General features: G+C 37.4%; 1 protein-coding gene across 4 annotated transcripts in view; it reads right to left on the reverse strand.

The window, feature by feature from the left end:
- Window positions 1–19794, reverse strand: part of chst15 (carbohydrate (N-acetylgalactosamine 4-sulfate 6-O) sulfotransferase 15) — a 232668-nt gene that overhangs the window by 16740 nt on the left and 196134 nt on the right. For all 4 annotated transcript variants that reach the window (XM_028795250.2, XM_028795249.2, XM_028795247.2 and 1 more), the window contains 2 exons: window positions 18544–18700; window positions 13050–13206 (listed from right to left, as the gene is read on the reverse strand). In XM_028795250.2, the coding sequence (XP_028651083.1) occupies window positions 13050–13206; window positions 18544–18700 (314 nt within the window). The remainder of the gene's footprint in view (window positions 1–13049; window positions 13207–18543; window positions 18701–19794) is intronic.

Genomic DNA, 19794 nt, shown 5'->3' on the forward strand with positions numbered 1-19794 from the left:
TCACCTATTTATATCTCTTTTGGTATGAACATTTCCAGGTGTTTGATGGTACCATAATCAGAATAATCAAACTTCTCTCCCACCAAATACACAAATATTTAGGAAGACATCCACTGCCCCATTACACTTGTTTTTTACCGTTATCTCCAATGCTCATTTTCTTTTGGCTGTCTTACATTTTCTGACTACTTGCTCTCATTCCCCTTGCTTTTTCCAAAGGGTTTTTAACGTGTACCTTTTTGTGAAAGGGTTTATTTGATATTTGAACTTTATATACTTCATGTGAAAATTTTGTCATTAGTACTATAACATGAAAAAAGTTTGTTTTAGGTCTGTGTTCATCATTTCTTGCATTTCTCACATTTCCTGTCATCCTACATACAGTATATCCAGATTGATGTAAACACGGAACACACATGAAATGCATGTGTGCCAAATAATGAGATATTATTTACCCTGACAACTCCAGGCACCTCACACCCAGATAATCAGACTTGAGCTGGGAGAACTTTTTGCCCGAGTTGGGGGATTGGGCTAGCAGGCTGCTTACAACTTGTGCTGATCAACACATTTGCAAAACAAAAGACACTAACGGAGAGATGCAAAAGAATTTAAGGTGGCCCAGGATTATGAGTTTTTTCGTAGGCTTCAGGTATTCTAGAATTATTTGCACCTACACCTGTCTGTATCAATTTTTGCCTTGTCTGCATGCTCTTTTTTTGCTAATACCCACATATCTATCTATCTATCTATCTATCTATATCAACTTACACCCTCTTTGTCTTAATTTGCCCTTTAGTTGTTTGGTTCCCCTTTAAATGACTTGCAATTTTGCTGTAGTCAAATGTAGAATATTTAATACTACAGTAAATTTACAAAGTGTGAATTTCATTCTTATTCTAATATTTTTCCAAAATGATTGACTTCAGAAAGTTGATTTTTGGTACAGTTACTTAATTCTTTTTTAAGTAGGCTTGCCATTATGATTTGTTAATAATATTTGTATAAGGATCTCCCAAGACTTTGGACCAAGATACTGTATATTAATAGTAACGATGCAGACAATAGATTACATTGAAGCTGACTGTGTTTTCAGGACAGAACCCTGAGAATTTACAAATACCCATTTCTATGCATTCTCCTTTTTAATCTGCTTATTCTATTTTATATTCCTATACAGCTGGAGCATATCATGCCAGCATCAACTGCAGGGCATTAACAAACAATGTAAACAAAGGGTAAGAATGACATGATGTACTCACATGCTCTTAACACTTTACAGTCACCACCAAAAATGGTGGCAACATGGTGGTGCAGTGATAGCGGCATTGCCTCGCAATAAGGAGACCAGAGTTCGCGTCCCAGGTCCTCTCTGTGTGGAGTTTGTATGTTCTCCTTGTGTCTGTGTGGGTTTCCTCCAGGAACTTTGGTTTCCTCCCACAGTCTAAATGCATGCAGGTTAGGTGGATTTGCGATACTATATTGGCCAAAGTGTGCGGTTGGTGTGTGTGTGGACTAGTGGCCTATTCAGAGTGTTTTCCTGCCTTGCGTCCTATGCTAGCTGGGTTTGGCTCCTGCACCACCTGCGACCCTGTTCAGGACTAAGCGGGTTAGAAGATGACTGATTGACTTAATAAATGGTGCAATACTTTAGATAAGCAATCAGAACAACTCCACATATAAACTTGCAGAGTTCACACAGATTGAGGCAGAACCAGATTTTGAACTTAGGATGTTAGAACATAAAGGGTGCAAGACTAATTAGTATACAACTGTTCCACCCACTATACTCTGTTAATTTTAAAAGAAAGTATACAAATATAAGATAAGATTTGACAGAAACAGGACAACCTGCCCAATGTAAAGTAACTTTACAGTCTCTTTCAAAAAAAAAAAGTTCTCAAATGTTACTCATGAATAAACTATAAGTCAAAAAAGTTGTAAGAGGCAATCTTAAAATGTTAATATTAATGTTAAACCCTAACACTAACCCCCTGTAAGCTAGCATGTAATAAAACTTTCTTAGCTATTCTTGTAAAAGCAGAGTGTTAATTAAGCCAGTTAGGAAACAGTCTCTCTGCTAGATGCATGGACTGTTAGATTAGCTTACAGGTTGAACATTGGCATATCATTTTCTGACCGTAATCAAAACGTTTTATAAACATATGAATATTAGAAAGTATTATTGTCTGAGCATATATAGAGTGAAATACAAAAAGATAAGTAAACGGAGCTAATCTTTAAACAAGAACTTTTTCTTTCTTTGTAATAGTGTTGTGCAATATATTGCCTATACTGGTATACTGGTATAGGTTTCACACAATGATAGGAATTTTTAATTTTAAAGGTATTTAATGATATATATTTTCCCAGATCACTAAAGACCTGGGGTATATAATAGTGTTTCCATGTAGAGCCGGGTTAGGAAAGCTCCAAAAATCTCAGAAATTGGTCTTGCCAGCAGACCTGCAACTGAGAAAGAGCTGCAAATCTGTCTGCAGATGGCTGATGCAGACAGCAAGTGGGATCCTCTACAAAGACGAAAAACCAATAACACCAACTTACCCTGAGTGTGTCACCTTACAAAGTAATACATATATATTCCTGCAACTAGTGCTTAATTTGAAAAGGCATTTCGCACATATGGAAACATTGTTACTTGGTATAGAGCCTCACTCAAGCCCGCGTGATGAACCTGTGACAGTTCCCTGAATACTGAGTTAATAAAATCACATGATCTCTACATCTGCACTAGAAGCAAATCTAAAGTATCTGTCTATTTGAGTGAGCAGTTTTTTGATGGTTAATTTTTTTGTGCAGTTTTGCATATTTTTAATATTTTAATTAGTGTCCAGCAAAAAGTTAATTATAATGTCATTTGGTGAATGCTTTCATTACAATATCTGCTTTAAAAGAATAGTTTACAATACATAAAGTAAATAAAAGCAAATTCTCTTTTTTTGCCTGGTTAAATGTTGAAATACTGTGTAAAGTTTGCAAAACACCTTTATCATATAGAATGTTTGGAGGCACAGTATTATCTTTATTGACATATATTTAAACATCAATAAATTATCATAATATTGTGATATTTTGGGCATATACCATGATATTGAATTTTGTCAATATCACCATGCACTACTTTGTAATATCAATTTTTTCTCTATTTTTGTGTGAAATGCTTTTTTTGAATTTTGGTAAAAAATTAAAGTACTTTGACTTTATTTTAATACGTGCCACACCAATGCCTGAATTGGTCTATGATGTAGGGTAAAGCTGCAGAACCTTTGAAATTTGGGACAAAAGGAGTTAAAGAAGCTGAAATGAAATGTGGTATACCAAAATTTCCCGAACTATTTTTTTGCTAAAATTGAAATTAAATTATTAGAGTACAGATAAGTACCAGTACTTTTCTAAATATATATATATATATATATATATATATATATATATATATATATATATATATATATATATATATATATCATGGTAAGCCATTTAAACCACTAACAAAATATCTTCAAAACATTAATCCTTGAGAGAATTACACAAGAAAAGAAATGGAGTTATGCATATTAGCCTTGGAGGCATTCTTCACATTGTTATTTGCCAGCCAACTGGATTGAAGATCACAGCCTGCAATCACTTAAACAACTATAAGGTGTTACTCATGTGGTAAATTGATTTGGTAATTACTGCAGTGAGCTTCATTTATATTCTAAAAGTCTTGAACCAATAGTATAATACCTGAGCCACATTAGTCATGCATGAGCTCTTCCTCCCTTTTTACAAATGAGAAATTAACATTAAAATAACAACAAATACTTCATACTACATGCCAGATTAAAGTCAAAATAGTCTTTCAGATCTTCTAAAGATTAACATGAAACAACCATAGTGCTGACTATCTTTTATGGTACTTTACATAAGATCAAAAAATTTGAATACCTACTAGAGATAAGTTCACCAAGTACACCTTTATTAAGTTTTATTTTCTTTTTAATTTCTAATTTAATTTCAAATTCTGTCCTCCAGTTTCAGAGAAACTATGTTTCAAATTAACAGTAGTGTAATGATTCTGACTCTTGAATCAGCAGGTGAAGGAAGAAATAAGAACAGCGTCAGTGCAGAGTCAGTAGAACTATGAACTGGGATTCCATATCCAAATGAGACATTTCAGTGAAAGCCACACAGGAGCCCATCGAAACTGCCATAGTCGCACAGTCACTGTCCTAGTGTGGCAAAAGCGCAAAGTCCTCATAAGAATGGCCAGCTGTGTAAAAAAGCAATAAAAATGACCAACTGTCACTGGGTGATGTCTAACATTATGCAGTGCTACAATATCCTGTCACACACGTGCACATGGGAGGCAGCTAAAGGGCTTGAGTAAGGGCAATTCCCAATCATACCAGGATGTGGCAGAGTGCACTGACTGTTTTTCTCCCTTTCCTGCAGACCATTCACGGGAGACTCCACCTGGCCCTCTTGACGTCACTTCCGGGTCTGAGCCTATGGAGGAAGACCTTGCTGGCTCCAGCCCCTGTGATGTCACATCTGGGCTCGAGCCTATGGCTGAAGACCCTTGTGAGCCCGACCCCTTTGACCTCACTTCCTGTCTTCCCCTTTAAAAGCCTCCACCTTTTCCCTATTCCCTCAGTTCTGTTTTGGACTCGGTTTTGTGCACATCAGTGCTGTTTATATTTTTGCAACTTTGCAGCCAGGATACCAAATATACGGGTGGCTGCCCCAAACCTTGTTATGACTTAGATTGGAGTTTCTGACAATCCTTAGTGTGTTGTATCACAGTTCCAAACTCCTAGGCTCATTTCCTTGATCTGAGTGCTGCCTGCATTTAGTTCTACATATGCTCCCCATGTTTGGGTTGGTATTCCATTCAGTTATTACAGTTTTCCTCTCACATTGCAAAAGTGACAGTCTTACATTAATTGGCGACTCTAAACTGGCCATGTATAAAAAACTGGGTGAAAGTGTGTGCATGTGACTGTGGCCTGCAATTGTCTCCTCAGGGTTGGTTTTCACATTGCACCCCATACAGATGGGATCCACATTGGCTCTCTGTGATCTTGAAGTATATAAATACTGTATGTTAAAAATTTATAGAAAAATAGGATGATTTTCATTTGATTGTCCTACAACATGTAAAGTGATGTTCACAATATATCTACTAGAAAACTATTAATTTGACCCCAGGGTGTAGAAATACTTATAGTCACAGGTCTATATTAATGGCTACATGGTGGTGCAGTGGTGACTGCTTCTGCCCCTCACATTCACATTTTTGGTCTGAATTCTGTGCGTCTAGATGCTCCAGCTTTTTTCCAGCATGTCAGACATTCAAATCCCCAAACCTTCATGTCTTTGGATGGAAAACTGAGCACACTGTGGAAACCCACCAGGAAAACATGCAAACTCCAGGCAGGGATCTCAAGGGACGTGACTCCCTGTGAGACAGTAGCGCTACCTCTCTGCCACCGTGCCACCCCATATGTGTAACTATTAGCAGTATTTATTATTTAAACAAAGTTAATGATTTATCTGTAAAATGTAACATACATATTTTTTAATACATTTTATCATAAAAGTGATATCAAGTATAAATCTAAGAATTCTAAATGTGATGAGACCTGGAATATTATAAATTTAATGTATTCTGTGTGGTGATGCTGCTTGCCGCTGCTGTCAGGTCAGGAGGAAGCCCCAGAAGCGCATAGCGATTTAATAACTGGGTCAGTTTTAAGATGACGTTTACGATAGTCTACTTTAATGAGAAAGTAAACTATGGGATTAAAAAGGACATTTCGAGTTTAAAGCTGAAACTTCCACTTTATTCACAAAATAGACATTTTCAGCAGCAGTGCTGCCATGTCCTTTTTGTAGCCTGGAGACCAAAACTCCACACAGTACTCCAAATGATGTCTAACCAGTGTTTTATAAAGCTTGAGCAAAACCTCCCTAGTACTGTTCTACAGTACACATTGTGCTCGATAACCTAACATTCTGTTAGCCTTTTAATGGATTCTGAACACTGTCTAAATCCTTTTCATAAGGGGTTCTTTCAATTTTCAGACCTCCCAGTGTGTATTCAAACCTAATGTTTTAAATTTTATTCACTTACATTAAATTTCATCTGCCACAAATCTGCCCAAGCCTGTAGGCTGTCCAAGTTCTACTGTGATGATTCAACAGACTCTAGATTATCTGTCAATCCACCTAGCTTGTTATCATCTGCAAACATAACCAGATTGATACTTATATTCCTGCCCAAATCATTCATATAATATATATATATATATATATATATATATAAATAGCATTGACCCCTGTGGAACACCACTCTTAACATCAGCCAATTCTGATGAAGTTCCTTGCACCATCATTCTCTGCTTCATGAGTCTGAGCCAATTCTGCACCCATGTACAAACAACACTTTGAACTCCCACTTCTTTTAGTTTCATGCCCAACATTATCAAAGGGTTTCTTAAAGTCAAGATAAATAATCCATGTTGATCATATCCTTTTGTTGTTTCCTCATAGAATTCCAGCATGTTGGTAAAACATGATTTTTGTCTTCTGAACACATAGCCTACTGACTGTTCAGTAAAACTCTCTTCCTTTAATGCTCCTGTGATGCATGTTAAGCTTGCTGGCCTACAGTTGCTTGGATCTACCCGGTCACCCTTTTTATGATAATATTTGCCTTTTTTCAGTCATTTGGAATTTCCCCAGTGTGCAGTCACTTCCTAAAATGTGTGTCAATGGTTTATATATGCACTTGCTAACCTTCTTAAGAACCTGAGGATGTACAAAATATTATCTGGTCCTGGTGACTTGTTCGATGTTATAGTATATAGGTTTTGTTAAGTGACGATCATACAAATTAAAAATTTTGATGTGTCTAATAATAATTTACCAAAGGGATTATTATTAAAGTTAAGCAGCACAAGAGTACAGTGGTTAGCAATGGCACTTCATACATCAAGAATCTCCATGGAATCGTCATGTTCTCCATGTGTCTGTGCTTGGGTTTTCTGTCTGGCAGTTTTCCTCCCACATTTCCAAAGACATTCACTTAAAATTAATTAGTAAGTCCGGATTGGGCCTGTTTGAGAGTGAGTGAGGGTCTACAAGCATTATGATAAAGTGTTACCCTGTCCAGAGCTAGTTATGGCAATGTACCCAGTCCTCCTGAGCTAGGCTCTGGTCACCCTGCAAACCTGAGTGGGATTATGCAGGTTGGAGAATGCTATACAGGTAAAATTCCATTATAACGAATATCTTTACAATGAAATTTTCATTACAACAAAGTATTTTTATGGTCCCGACAGTTTCCCCATATGACGCGAGTCTATAGAACTCTCGTTACTACGAAGTACATTCAGCAGATACTTTCATTATATTGAAGTGCCCAAAACACCTTGAAATGCCTGAATGAATCATCCGCAGAGCAGCTAGTTCTGTGGCCGCAGCTCAGTTGTGCACAATGATCCCCAAACAGAAAACATTGTAATTTTTTTTTCTTTCTTCGAACTTTCCTTGCACTGTTTTTTTTTTTTGCCTTTTTTGTTTCCTGCGGTTTTCAGTGATACCTTTGGCTTATTGCTCGTTAACATTTAAAAAACATCCATTGGAATTTAACTCATTGTTACCCTCCTATAGAAATGGCAGACACGAAAAAACGATAACAGTTCACATTAGAAAAAAAAACTTTACATTTTTTGCAGTTCTCGATTGCAGCAAAAAAAAAAAAAAAAAGACGTTGCCATTGAATTCGGAACTTTGCCATCGACACTGTCAACTTTCTTGAAAGGCCGAGCAAAAAAAGAAAAAGAATCTCGGGTTGCAAACGAACTGCTGCATTTGAAGACGTCGAAAAAGCAGTTTTTATGTGGTTCAGTGATGCTGGTTCAAGAAACATTCCTATTAATGTGGCATTCATTCAAGAAAATGTGAGGTTTGTAAACTCTCTTGGGACCTCCCCTAACTGGATGACACGCTGAAGAGCGTCGTGAAGTCCAATCTCCGCATCTATGGAAGACTGTTTATCTGTAGCCGGGGCAACAGCTGGCTCAAAGATGTTCTGCGTCTCTCAGCTATGCTGTGTCTCTCCACCAAAGCAAACAGAAAAATATTGATGAGTGATGCAGCCTGACTGCTGTGTCTGTGTATAGCAGAGTGGCAGATCACGCTACAATAAATAAGTGTGCCGTTCCTGTTTCAAGCTGAATAAAGTTGGATTTCCTAAAGTACTGAGACTCAGCCTCGTGTTTTGGGGTGCAAGACAGGGACCCCAATCTTTTATGATTTGCTTCTGTGTCACTTCACTGCAGCGCTATGAGCCTGTTTTTGCCCTGCCACGGCAACGGACAAACAATCTTCCACAGACGCTGCAATCGCGCTTTGGGAAAGTGTATTATTGCAAGGAAATGCTGATAAAAATTCTCGCCAGCATAACTTGTAGACAGGAGGAGATTAAAATTAACACAAAAGAAGCTATTGAAATGATTGCAAACTCCTGGGTGCAAGTTAAAGAAAGCACTATAGTAACAAATACAGAATCTCATTACAACGAAATTTTCGTTATAACGAAATATTTTTTAGGTCCCTGGGAGTTCGTTGTAATGGATTTATTAAAGTTTGATGTTTTTCATTATCAGGCATATTGCAGACTGTTGCAGATTCTGCTAACATTGAACATAAATAATGTAAAACAATAAAAGTATCACATGCATTTTGCTGTTAATTTTCATATTTAAACTGATTTTTGCCCTTGTTTTTCTTCACAGTGTCTGTCAAAACATACGTACACAAATTATTGTATATATACTACAGCAGGGGTGCCCAACTCCAATCCTGGAGGGCCACATGTGGTTATAGGCTTTTATTCTATTTTCTTAAACAGTTTTTGCTGCTAATTAACTTAATTGATTTGCTATTTAAAACTCAGAACCTTTAATCAGGGGTGAGCAATGCTGTTCCTGGAGGGCTACAGTGGCTTCAGGTTTTTATTCCCACCCATTTGCTTCCTGAGATGTCTTTTATTGCTGATGAAGCACTTATTGCTCACGTTTTCTGCTTCATTTTAGTTGCCTAATTTGTTAAGATTTTGAGTCCTTATTGCTTATTTTAGTCTTAAACATCTGCATTCACAGTTTTAATTGCTCCTTAATAGCAATAAGACACACATGACAAAGAAACCAGCAGATCTCCATCTAGTTTTCCATTTACACCTGAGTGTATTAATCTTGCACTATTTGGTTTAATAAACTGAAGAGAAAAAAGCAAAGAACAGAAAAGGATTTATCCGTTTTAGGCTTCAAATCATTTGGATGATATCATTAGAAAGGAAAAAAAATCTATGATTTAAGAATGACATGACATTGCAGAGTTAAAAAACTAACAAATCATGACAATAAATAAGACCTGTTATTGGCAAAGATTGTTTTCTAATTAAGACACTGGGTTGGAACAAAAACCTGCAGCCCTGTGACTCACCAGGGGCCTCATGTATAAACGGTGCGTACGCACAGAAATGTTGCGTACTCCCGTTTCCACGCTCAAATCGCGATGTATAAAACCTAAACTTGGCGTAAAGCCACGCACTTTTCCACGGTAACTCATACCTTGGCGTACGCAATTTCTCCGCTCGGTTTTGCAGACTGGCAGCACCCAGCGTCAAAGCAGTGCTACTGTTCCTGCGTGGTCACCCTTTCTTTCTTAGCTCCACATTCCTGACGCGGCTTTATAAATACACTGAAACTAACTGCATATTTTTAATTAGTGTAATGCATCTGATTGTAATTAACCTGCAGCAATATAATGGTCCAGGGAATAGCCATAGTATTCCAAATACCATAACTGCTTTAGCGTTGTAACTCTCACTGCTTCTTCTTCTTTCAGCTGCTCCCGTTAAGGGTTGCCACAGCAGATCATTTTTTTCCATATTGCTCTCACTGTACCACTCGGAGTATTTATATCACTGTATCTGAGTGAGGAATCACAGCAATAGCTGATTGGAAAGAGAAATATCGGGATACAGTTTCAAGTACACACTACCTCAACCACGGCAAAACGCTTTAGAGACTTCCCAGTACGGACTTCGCGGTTTAGAAAAGGTTTCATCCCAAGAACTATAAACGCACTCAATCAGTCCATCAAGTGCTCCTTGTAGAACTGTTTACTTATAAGTACAATTACCTCACTGTAAACTTGCACTACAGTTATAATATTGCACAACCTGCGCCACTTTATAAAGCGCGTATTTACATATGATGACGGTGTTCATTTTTAAGATGAAATGCAGCAAAATATGTTGATTATATTATACAGATAAAACTTTAACTTCATTTAAATAATCTGTATTGTTAATAATTAAACATGTGAGGACACGGTGCCACAGCGCTAGCTAGTTCAGGAATTGTTCCTGCATTGCGTTGTATTCTTGCTGGTGCTGATGCGACACTGGAATGCTAGATGGATAGAATAATTAAACATGTACTACGAAGATATTTCAATGTTCCTTAAAAGTTTTGAAGAATCTGCGTTTTAAGCTTACAGATGGCTTCACGTCTATATAGCTGATTGTGTGGCGATTAGGTTTTTGGAGAAAGAAATTTAAGGACAGGAATTGGAGGTTAGTACGTTTGAAAGAGACAGTACTTCTGTAGTAAATTATTTCATCGAAGGTCGCGCATGGCACCGCAAGCCTCTTTCGTGAGACATGAACAAGCACTGCGCCACCGTGTCCCCATGTTTAATAACATGCTTTCATTCCTATCATCATGAAAAAGATATCACGTATACATCTCAGTATTTTAATTATTCAGAGAGCTGTAATATCACGAATGTAATGGATTATGTGTCCTGTCGGAGAAAGAGAAAGCCCGTTTAAGAAGCAGGTAGTGATTCACACATGTAGAGCACATAGAAGATCAAATACAGAACAAAGCATTTAATGTGCCACTTTAGTTACAATGGGATTTGAGAAACTAGTAAATGAAACGATTTTAAGATGAAGTTTATGATGTTCTACTTTAATGGCAAAATAAACTACGTGATTAAAGTGGAAATTTTGAGATTAAAGTTGACATTTCGTGCTTTTTTCCCCACTGTGTGCCTATTTTTTTTGTCTGTACCCTAATAAGCTTTCATATGACACTCAGACGGTGGGCTACGACTCGCCTTGTCACGGCAACTTTGATATGTGATTTCTTTTTTATTTCGAGCACTGTGCGACTTTGTGAACTTGAGCTTTCGAGTTTCTCCGACACTCTGTCACTCGATCAACTTCCTTTTGTTGATTATACCACTGTTTAAACCAACAAATAGTACGTTTTTCCTTTGCCTCCAGTTGGTATTCGCTGAAATTCTTATATTTCCCCCCGTGCTTTTCCCATTGTCTTTTCACAGAAGGCTATTTATATTGATTTGCATATTCAAACAGGCGTAATTCTGGGAGGAGCTGGGGCAAGATAGAAGGCACATGCACGTACGTTACTTTTCACGCTGATCGGGATTTATGTAGTGGAAGAACGTGAAAGTTTGCGTACGTACAGATTCCTGCATCTGGATTTTTCTGTGCGTACGCACATTCCTGCTTTTGTGCTTACGCCATGTTATAGTGTGAGTTCTACACACGGCGTTATACATGAAGCCCCAGGACAGAGGTTGCTCACCCCTGATTTAAAGTGTCTGAGTCTCATATAGCAGTGAATTAAATGAAGTTAATTAGCAGCAAAAACATGTCACTAATTAAGAAATTGGTTAGACATTGATCACCCTTGCACTAGAGAGGAAAGCAAGGATTAAGCATCAAGACTTTGCTATAAGTTTTCCAAAGAAACATGCATCAGAGTGTAAAGGTGTAACATAATACTTAGGCGATTAATAAAGTAATTAGCATTGGTCAATACATATACTGAAAATCTATAGCAAGCACATTTTTCTTCCCCTTTCAAAAATGTATTTTTATTTATTTGTTGCATAAGACATTAATATGTCAGTCCACCGAATGCATAATCTTTTGTCAGTTTCAGTAGCCCTTAGCTTCATTTATAGGTTGGAAGAAAATTAATGACAGTAGGCAGCTCTTCCTTGATACAAACAAAGTAATGATGACTGCAGCACAACTACTCATTATCAGTAAAGAAAAATCTGAGAAAAACAGTTACAGGTATTGGCTCCAGCTAACAAATGTTCTTGCAGCTGACTCTCAACAAAGTGAGACCTTTACTTAGTTCAAATGCTTAACAAGTTAGTGTCAAAAATAGCATGGATGAGTAAAGTTCAAGACCAGGTCAGTTAATACGGCACAGCATTTCCTCCTAGGGCTGGTCCAATAAGGGTAAATCCTTTCTCTACTCTTATTTTAACATACTAAGCTGACATCCTACATATGAGACAGTCATCCCATAGTGGCAATTAGCTGTTGCAATTAACAGAAAAATCAAATTAACTATCACCAGTGGAGTAGTAGGTATTAGTAGTGTCTGATAATGGGCTTTTTAAGATACATCATATATCTTCTTAGTAGGAGGAGGAGGAGTACTTAATCCACTCTTTGACTAATGTATTTGTGTGGATTCCAACTTAATAGTGTTGTGAGCAAGAATTTTCAATTGAGTTTGTGTTCTTAGAACAATTTTTATTGTCTATTACTCTCTACTCTGCATGAATTTGAACTATGGTTTTCAGTTAATACAACACTTAAAAAAGTATACACCAATACATTGCATCTGTAGAAATTCTGAAAATGGGCATATACTTGATTCATCCATCAATCTTCTAACCAGGTTTTCCTGGGCAGGGTCACAGGCAGCTGCAGCCTATCCCAGCAATCATCAGATCCAAAACAGGAACAGCACCTTGACAGGACACCAGCCCATCATAGGGAACTAGTGCAAAGTTTACTGTTGCTTCAATGTGCTGCTGGCAATTTACATAATAGAAAATAAAATGTGATTTTATATGCATCGATCTAATTCCTACAATGAAAAGCAGGGGTTGGACAGAGTTCAGTATTGTTTACTCACAGGCATGGCATTGTTGAGGGTGGTATTGTAAACGCAGGATCTCATAGAAAACTCAAGGAGGCAGCTTTCAAAGAGTTGCAAAGACTCTGTCACTTTTTCATGAAAATCATCAGCTGACTTGTTGGCAATCCCAAAGTAAAGATAATCCGAATACAGCCTGTAAAGAAAAGACACAATACATTATTTGTATAATAAAAAACTGAGAGTGATAATGAAAAGAATGAATAGAGTATAATTCAATCATATTGTTGAATGCAGCTGTTCTGTATCCCTAAGCTGTTAACATCCCTATTTAAATAATTTTAAAAAGTATCACATAAATTTTAATCCTTTCCTCTTGAATAATGAATTAATAATACACAATTAAGGTACACAGTTCAATTTCAGAACAAAGCCACATGGAATAATGAAGTGATCATTACTTGAGCTAATCTGAAATTTAAGACCCAGCATTTGTTGTGGTGGTACATCAACACCACTCCCACCCACCAGATGAATCATTCAAGAAATTATATTTTCTTTAATGAAGATTAATCTAGTTGCAAACCCACCTAGCTCAATTTGTACTTTCTGAGGGCTATAAAACATCCTCACAGTACTAGATATGAGGTAGGAACCAAATGCAGATGGAACTCCAGTTCATAACAACAAAAAGTCTAGCACACATGCTGCCTGGGGTTATATAGAGTTGGTAATTGACCTAGCATCCATATTTATTGAACACTGGAGGAAAACATGATTTGCCAGGGAAAACTGAAAACAAGCAGAAAACACATAGAGCCTACAAATACAGTGACTGAACCAAAATACAAATTTAGCCTTTTGGAGCTGCGAGGCAGTAACAGCATTAACCAGAATGCCATGGCCCTGCATTGTTAAGACATTTCTATGTTTCTATCTTCTTCTTCTTCTTTTGGCTGCTCCCGTTAGTCTATACTCTTAATTTTAATAAGGTAGTGGTTAGCTTTGCATCCTTTAAAGTGTGTGTTTGAAACCTTGACTTATTTATATTTTACACATTTTATATGTGTATCAGCTTATCAGAAACACCCTTCCTACTATTTAATGGGCTCACACGAAGTCAATTTTGTTATCACCATTCAGCCTAACATTAATGTCTTTGGGATACAGAGGAAGATACCCACAGACAAAGAGAAAGAATGTTTAAATTCCACACAGGATGTGAGAGTCAAACCCAGATTGTTGGCTTCTATGGCTCAACAGTGCTAGCCACTGCCAACTTACCATTCACATGGCCAGGCTGCCAGGTTTGAAGTTCACCTAATGCTTACCTCTAGCACGTTGCACACTGATGTCTTTTGCATAAATATCCACATTTAGGCTAAATACTACTAACTGAGAACACTATATTTATAATTCTTGCAAGAAATACAAAATGGGTAATTTGCAGTACTAGCTGATTTTAAACACTGGAAGATTCCTAAGTTTAAAGCATGGGCCACTATACTGCATACAGTATGATCCATTATTCTGTACATTGTTGAGCATTGAACTGCATAACTACTCTGGCCCATGATCATCACCACAGTTGCTGTTGTTTATCTCTGCCCGAATCTCTAAGAAACATCAATGAATGAATGAATTCACAACAGGACATATTACTTTGCTTCTCTCAGGTAATATGAATTATATATTGTTAAGACCTTTGAGGGGTGCACCACCTCAGCAGATATTCTCCAGGGAAGATTAAAATGGATGTCAAAAACCAACTACTAACTTGAAAAAGCAGAAAGCTAGTTCTAATTACTTATCTAGCTGCAACTAATATTTTTTTTTAGTAAAGATGTTATACTTTAATTGCCATGGTCCCAAATTTACCTAAAGAGAAAGAAATTGGTCTGTTAGAAAGCAAATAAACCAGAAGAGGTCAGGTTTTGGAAAAATAATTGCTGTATTGCACTGAACAATTATTAGATGTACTATATGGGAAAAGGGCGGCACAGTGGTGCAGTGATAGCGCTGCTGCCTCGCAGTAAGGATACCTGGGTTCGCTTCCCAGGTTCTCCATGCGTGGGTTTCCTCCGGGTGCTCTGGTTTCCTCCCACACTCCAAAGACATGCAGGTTAGGTGCACTGGTGATCCTAAATTGTCCCTAGTGTGTGTTTGGTGTGTGTGTGCGTGTGCCCTGCGGTGGGCTGGCGTCCTGCCCGGGGATTTGTTCCTGCCTTGCGCCCTGTGTTGGCTGGGATTAGCTCCAGCAGTCCCCCATGACCCTGTGTTAGGATATAGCGGGTTGGATGATGACTGACTATATGGGAAAACTCAAAAAAATGTTTAATTTATGGAACAATCTTTGAAATTTGTTAATAAGTTAACATGTTAATACAACATATGGGTGTATCACAAAGGTCATGCCAGTGTGATCTATATAATCTGAGGTTTATTGCTTCACCACCCACTATGAGTGAGTTTGAATGTGAATAAGTATGTGTCAAATAATGGACTAACCTTCCACCTAAAATTAATTCTCACATTGTAATGAATGGCAGTGCAAACAGATAAACTGTATGGAACCTGGTGCAGTGGCTAGGATTTTTGATTTACCATTACAGAGAACTGGATTTGAAATCTTCAGTGACTTTGCTATTTTGGTCCATACCTGTATGAGTTCTTTTCCAGGTTTCTCTCCCACTTCCTATAATTTTAACAGTAAGGTTAACTGGTCACTATGAAATGGCTGAAGTGAAAGAGTGAGTTATTGTGATTGTGATCGAACAGGCATCTCCTTGAGGACTGGTTCTCTAGAGCAGGTTTTACTAAATTTGAGACCCAGTTCATGATGACCATCAGTTATAGAAGAGCATAGAAGAGCAATGTCACTTGCTTAAAGAACAAGCGGAAACTCATTGTGAGACACTTCACAAACCACAGGCAAAATATATTGGCAGCAAGCCATTTTTAAGACACTGTGCCCCAGAGTAATCTTTAATTTTCTATTAACCATACAGAATTGGCGAAACATGGAAATTGTCAATATAAGACAATCACAGGGCACATAACACCTTAACCTCAAGTAAGAAACATACAGAAAAAAAATGTATGCACATTAAAATTAACTATATTTATTCAAATAAACAAATCAAAGACAACCACAATAAAGTTTTATAAGGGGTTTGTACATATGTAATAAAAATGGAAGCAGAGGAAATAATAATTGTGAAAAAAGACAAAATTGTGAATCAGGTATTAATAACATAATAATAAAATAGTCAAAAAACTAAATAAATATAGAAAACATATAATTACCACAGACTTTTTTGTGTTTGATGACATAAGCAAACAAACTGTATTTAAGATATGTTTTCATTTTTGTGTTTGTTTCTCAAAGGACTGTCTCCCTCCTTGTACAGTGGAACCTTGGGTCACGAACGTGTCAGACCACATACAAATCGGGTTACGACCAAAAAGTTCGCCAAACTTTTGCATCTGTTCATGACCACACACTCGGGTGACGAACAAGCCAGTTTCCCTTCTGGTTCGTACGCGCCGATGATTTCCGCACATGTTCAGTCTCTCCCTGTGCATTCGCTGTGAACTCTTTGTGCTCTATTTCATTTCCCTTCCGGTTTGTTAGCGCCGGTGATTTACGCATGTGTTCAGTCTCTCCCTGTACAGTACATTGTTCTCGGTCAGACGTGCATCGCACAGAGGGACTTTGTGGTATAGCGGGTCCACAGCTCACGTCAAGAGGCCAGTTTTAAATAAATAATCGCCACGCTTGCAGTTTAGCGAGGGAGCGTGATGGTTGATTGCTACAGCTGCCACGTCCTCTTCATAAATAGAAGCGTGAAGCAGCTAAAGGGAGGAAAAAGAAAAGAAAGACAGAGGTTGCGGAGTGAGGAATGTAAGCAGGAAGCAGTGTGGAAAGAAGCGGTGTGAGCAAGTGAGCGAGCAAGCGCGTGCTCGCAGGCAGGCAGCTGGACAGTGAGCAGTGTTTGGCCGACACTCGGTGGGGCAGAAGGAAGCGGTCGCTCCAGCTGAGCGATCAAGGAGCTGGAGTGACCAGAAGAAGGACAGCTGGCCGCGTAAGGCCGAGAAGGCAGTTAAAGAATGCTTGTTTTTAAAGAGATTGCTTCCAGCATTGTTTTAACCTCGTTGTATTTAATGAAGACTAACCTCCACTTCACTTCTGTTTTTATGGGATTATTTATTTATTTAAGGATTCTGAAAGCACTGCACTTTATTTAATTTGGACTTTGTTTTTGATTGTTGTTTTGTTGATTTTAATAAAAGCACTTGGCACTTTTTGCACTATCCCCTTGCTCCATTGTAGTGCCTCACTGTCGTGCTCATTGGTACAATTACCGACGGTGATGGGTTTAAGGGCTCCTGGAAGCGAGATGGGAGCATGCAGCGAACCCGCATAGTCACGGACTTCACCTCAAAACTGTAACCTCCTCTCCACCCAGTTCCTCCTCTCTTTCTTCATGCCAGAACTCGACTCATGCAAGGTTAGTTTTCTTGGTTGTTTATGGTTAGTTTTTGTACCGCAAGTGGTTCATAAGGGTGTAGCATGAACTCTTGCAATGTTAGTTTTCTCTGTTCAAGGTTTTCTCAGTGTTATTCAATGTTTTTACATTTAGTTTACTATTACATTGTGCATTCTAGGGTATAATTAACTATTTTTGTACTTAAAAATCTTTAAAAAAAAAAATATTTTCTTACAGGTTGTACAGTCCGGAACGGATTAATTGTATTTACATACAATACTATGGTGGAAATTACTTCGGATCACGACCAAATCGGGTTGCGACCAGAGTTATGGAACGAATTACGGTCGTGACCCAAGGTTCCACTGTATCTGATACTGCCGGGAAAGGCTTTGGCTCCCTATGACCTGAAAATATGGATTAATCAGACTCCGTAGATGGTGGATTGACAGATGTCTCAAGTGAAATATTGTTTTATGTGTATTGTTTTGTATGTCATTTGAGGTGGAGTCAACAGAGACAAACACTAGATCATCATTTTTCTTATTTAGTTTTCCTATGGTGCTCCAAACCTTAACATAAGGGAATTTGACCCAAAGGGCCATTACATAGAGGAAACCTAAGCTATAGACAGCCAATGGAAACAAAAAAAAATCTTCTTGAAATTAAAAAGCCTGTTCAAAAGTATTTTAAAAACGAATACGAAACAGTGTCTGTAAATGGTAAATATGTTTGCATTTTGACCCATAGCTAGTTACTGTAATTACAATATACTCATAGAAAAACATCTTATTTTGTTAAACAAGTTACAAACAGAATATACTTATTGAACTATAATTGTATAGTTCATAAATATTTACATGTCATCAGACCAGATGGAACAACATCCTTTATCACATATTATGGCATTATAAAAAACATCATTCAACTGCAAAATATTACTCATTTACAAATACTCCTATCTAAAAGTGGATCAGAAATACATAACTATTTATGAGAGGAGATTTTCCCAAAGCCTTTAAATATAAAGTGAAAACTCTGACCTTTCCACAGGATCCCTGAGCATTATTATAAATTTTGCATCTGGTTGAACTGCATGAATAAAATCCTGGATCAAAAATGGTGGCTCCCCATTAGTGGAATTATCGTAGAAATATATCCATGCATTGTTGTCCCACATTGTAGAAGCACTGGCTTCACCTATAAAAGCAGGAAAATGTTAATGTTACCAAATGATTATAAATAAATATCTAATATTGGCAGTAGATGCTTTAATTTTTATTTTTTTTTGTCAATCCCAAAAAGCATTAACAAACATAATAAACCTTGACTGATAAACTGAAAAAGAATGCCATAGATATTTAGATTTGAATTTCTAATATTGGAATAAATCATAAATCCCAGTCTAGGCAAAATCTATACAGAATTTGTATATCATCCCTATATCTACATAGATTTTCTCATAATATTCAATTTTCCCCAGTGTGCCAAAGAGAGGTAAGTTACTGTTTAAGTTAATCGGCCAGGTATAAATGAGTGTTGATACAAAGCCAATTCAATAATTTATGAATGAATGAGTACATGAATGTTGCTTGCCTTTTTTAATTGTAAGTGAATATACATTCCAGTTAATGCAGGATAAAGCACACTAGTAGTTTAGCAATATATCATCTAAACAAAAGATCTAATTCAATAACTGATCTCTCACTCCTACCTCCCTTTATATGGCAGTGATGCAACTTGATCCGTAGTGTAAATGTATAAAGATGATAGAGGATGAAAGGTCTACTCATGCAGTAGCACAATACACAAACAAATACTGCAGCTAATCTGTATATTCACACATATATCACACATAGTGAATTATGTTCCAATTCAGAGTCATAGAAAGTAAGGAAGATTGGATACTTAGATAACTTCTACTCATCCCTTCAATACTGAACCCACTTATTCTAAATCAGAATCACTGTTTTGCTGGCAGCATCTGTTACCAACCTTGGATGGTGCATTCTCATAATCTTCACTATGAAAGACATGCAGCCACACACAAATAGTGGGAGTAAAATACATTTTCATGGTATTTACTTGTGTGCATAAAAATGATGGTGGGTTGCCAAGTCAATACGGGGTTGACAGAAAGAAAAAGGTGGCATCTGACAGGACTCTCAAAAATGCGTTTACCATTTAGCATGTGGTTAGCCATATGATGTGAGTGGCTCTGTAATATGCAAAGCAGTGCTTGAAGTGGATATACTGTACATTAATTGCTGGTATCCAGTGTGTTACACTGATGT

This window comes from Erpetoichthys calabaricus, chromosome 2 (assembly GCF_900747795.2).
Source record: "Erpetoichthys calabaricus chromosome 2, fErpCal1.3, whole genome shotgun sequence".
NCBI lineage: Eukaryota > Metazoa > Chordata > Cladistia > Polypteriformes > Polypteridae > Erpetoichthys > Erpetoichthys calabaricus.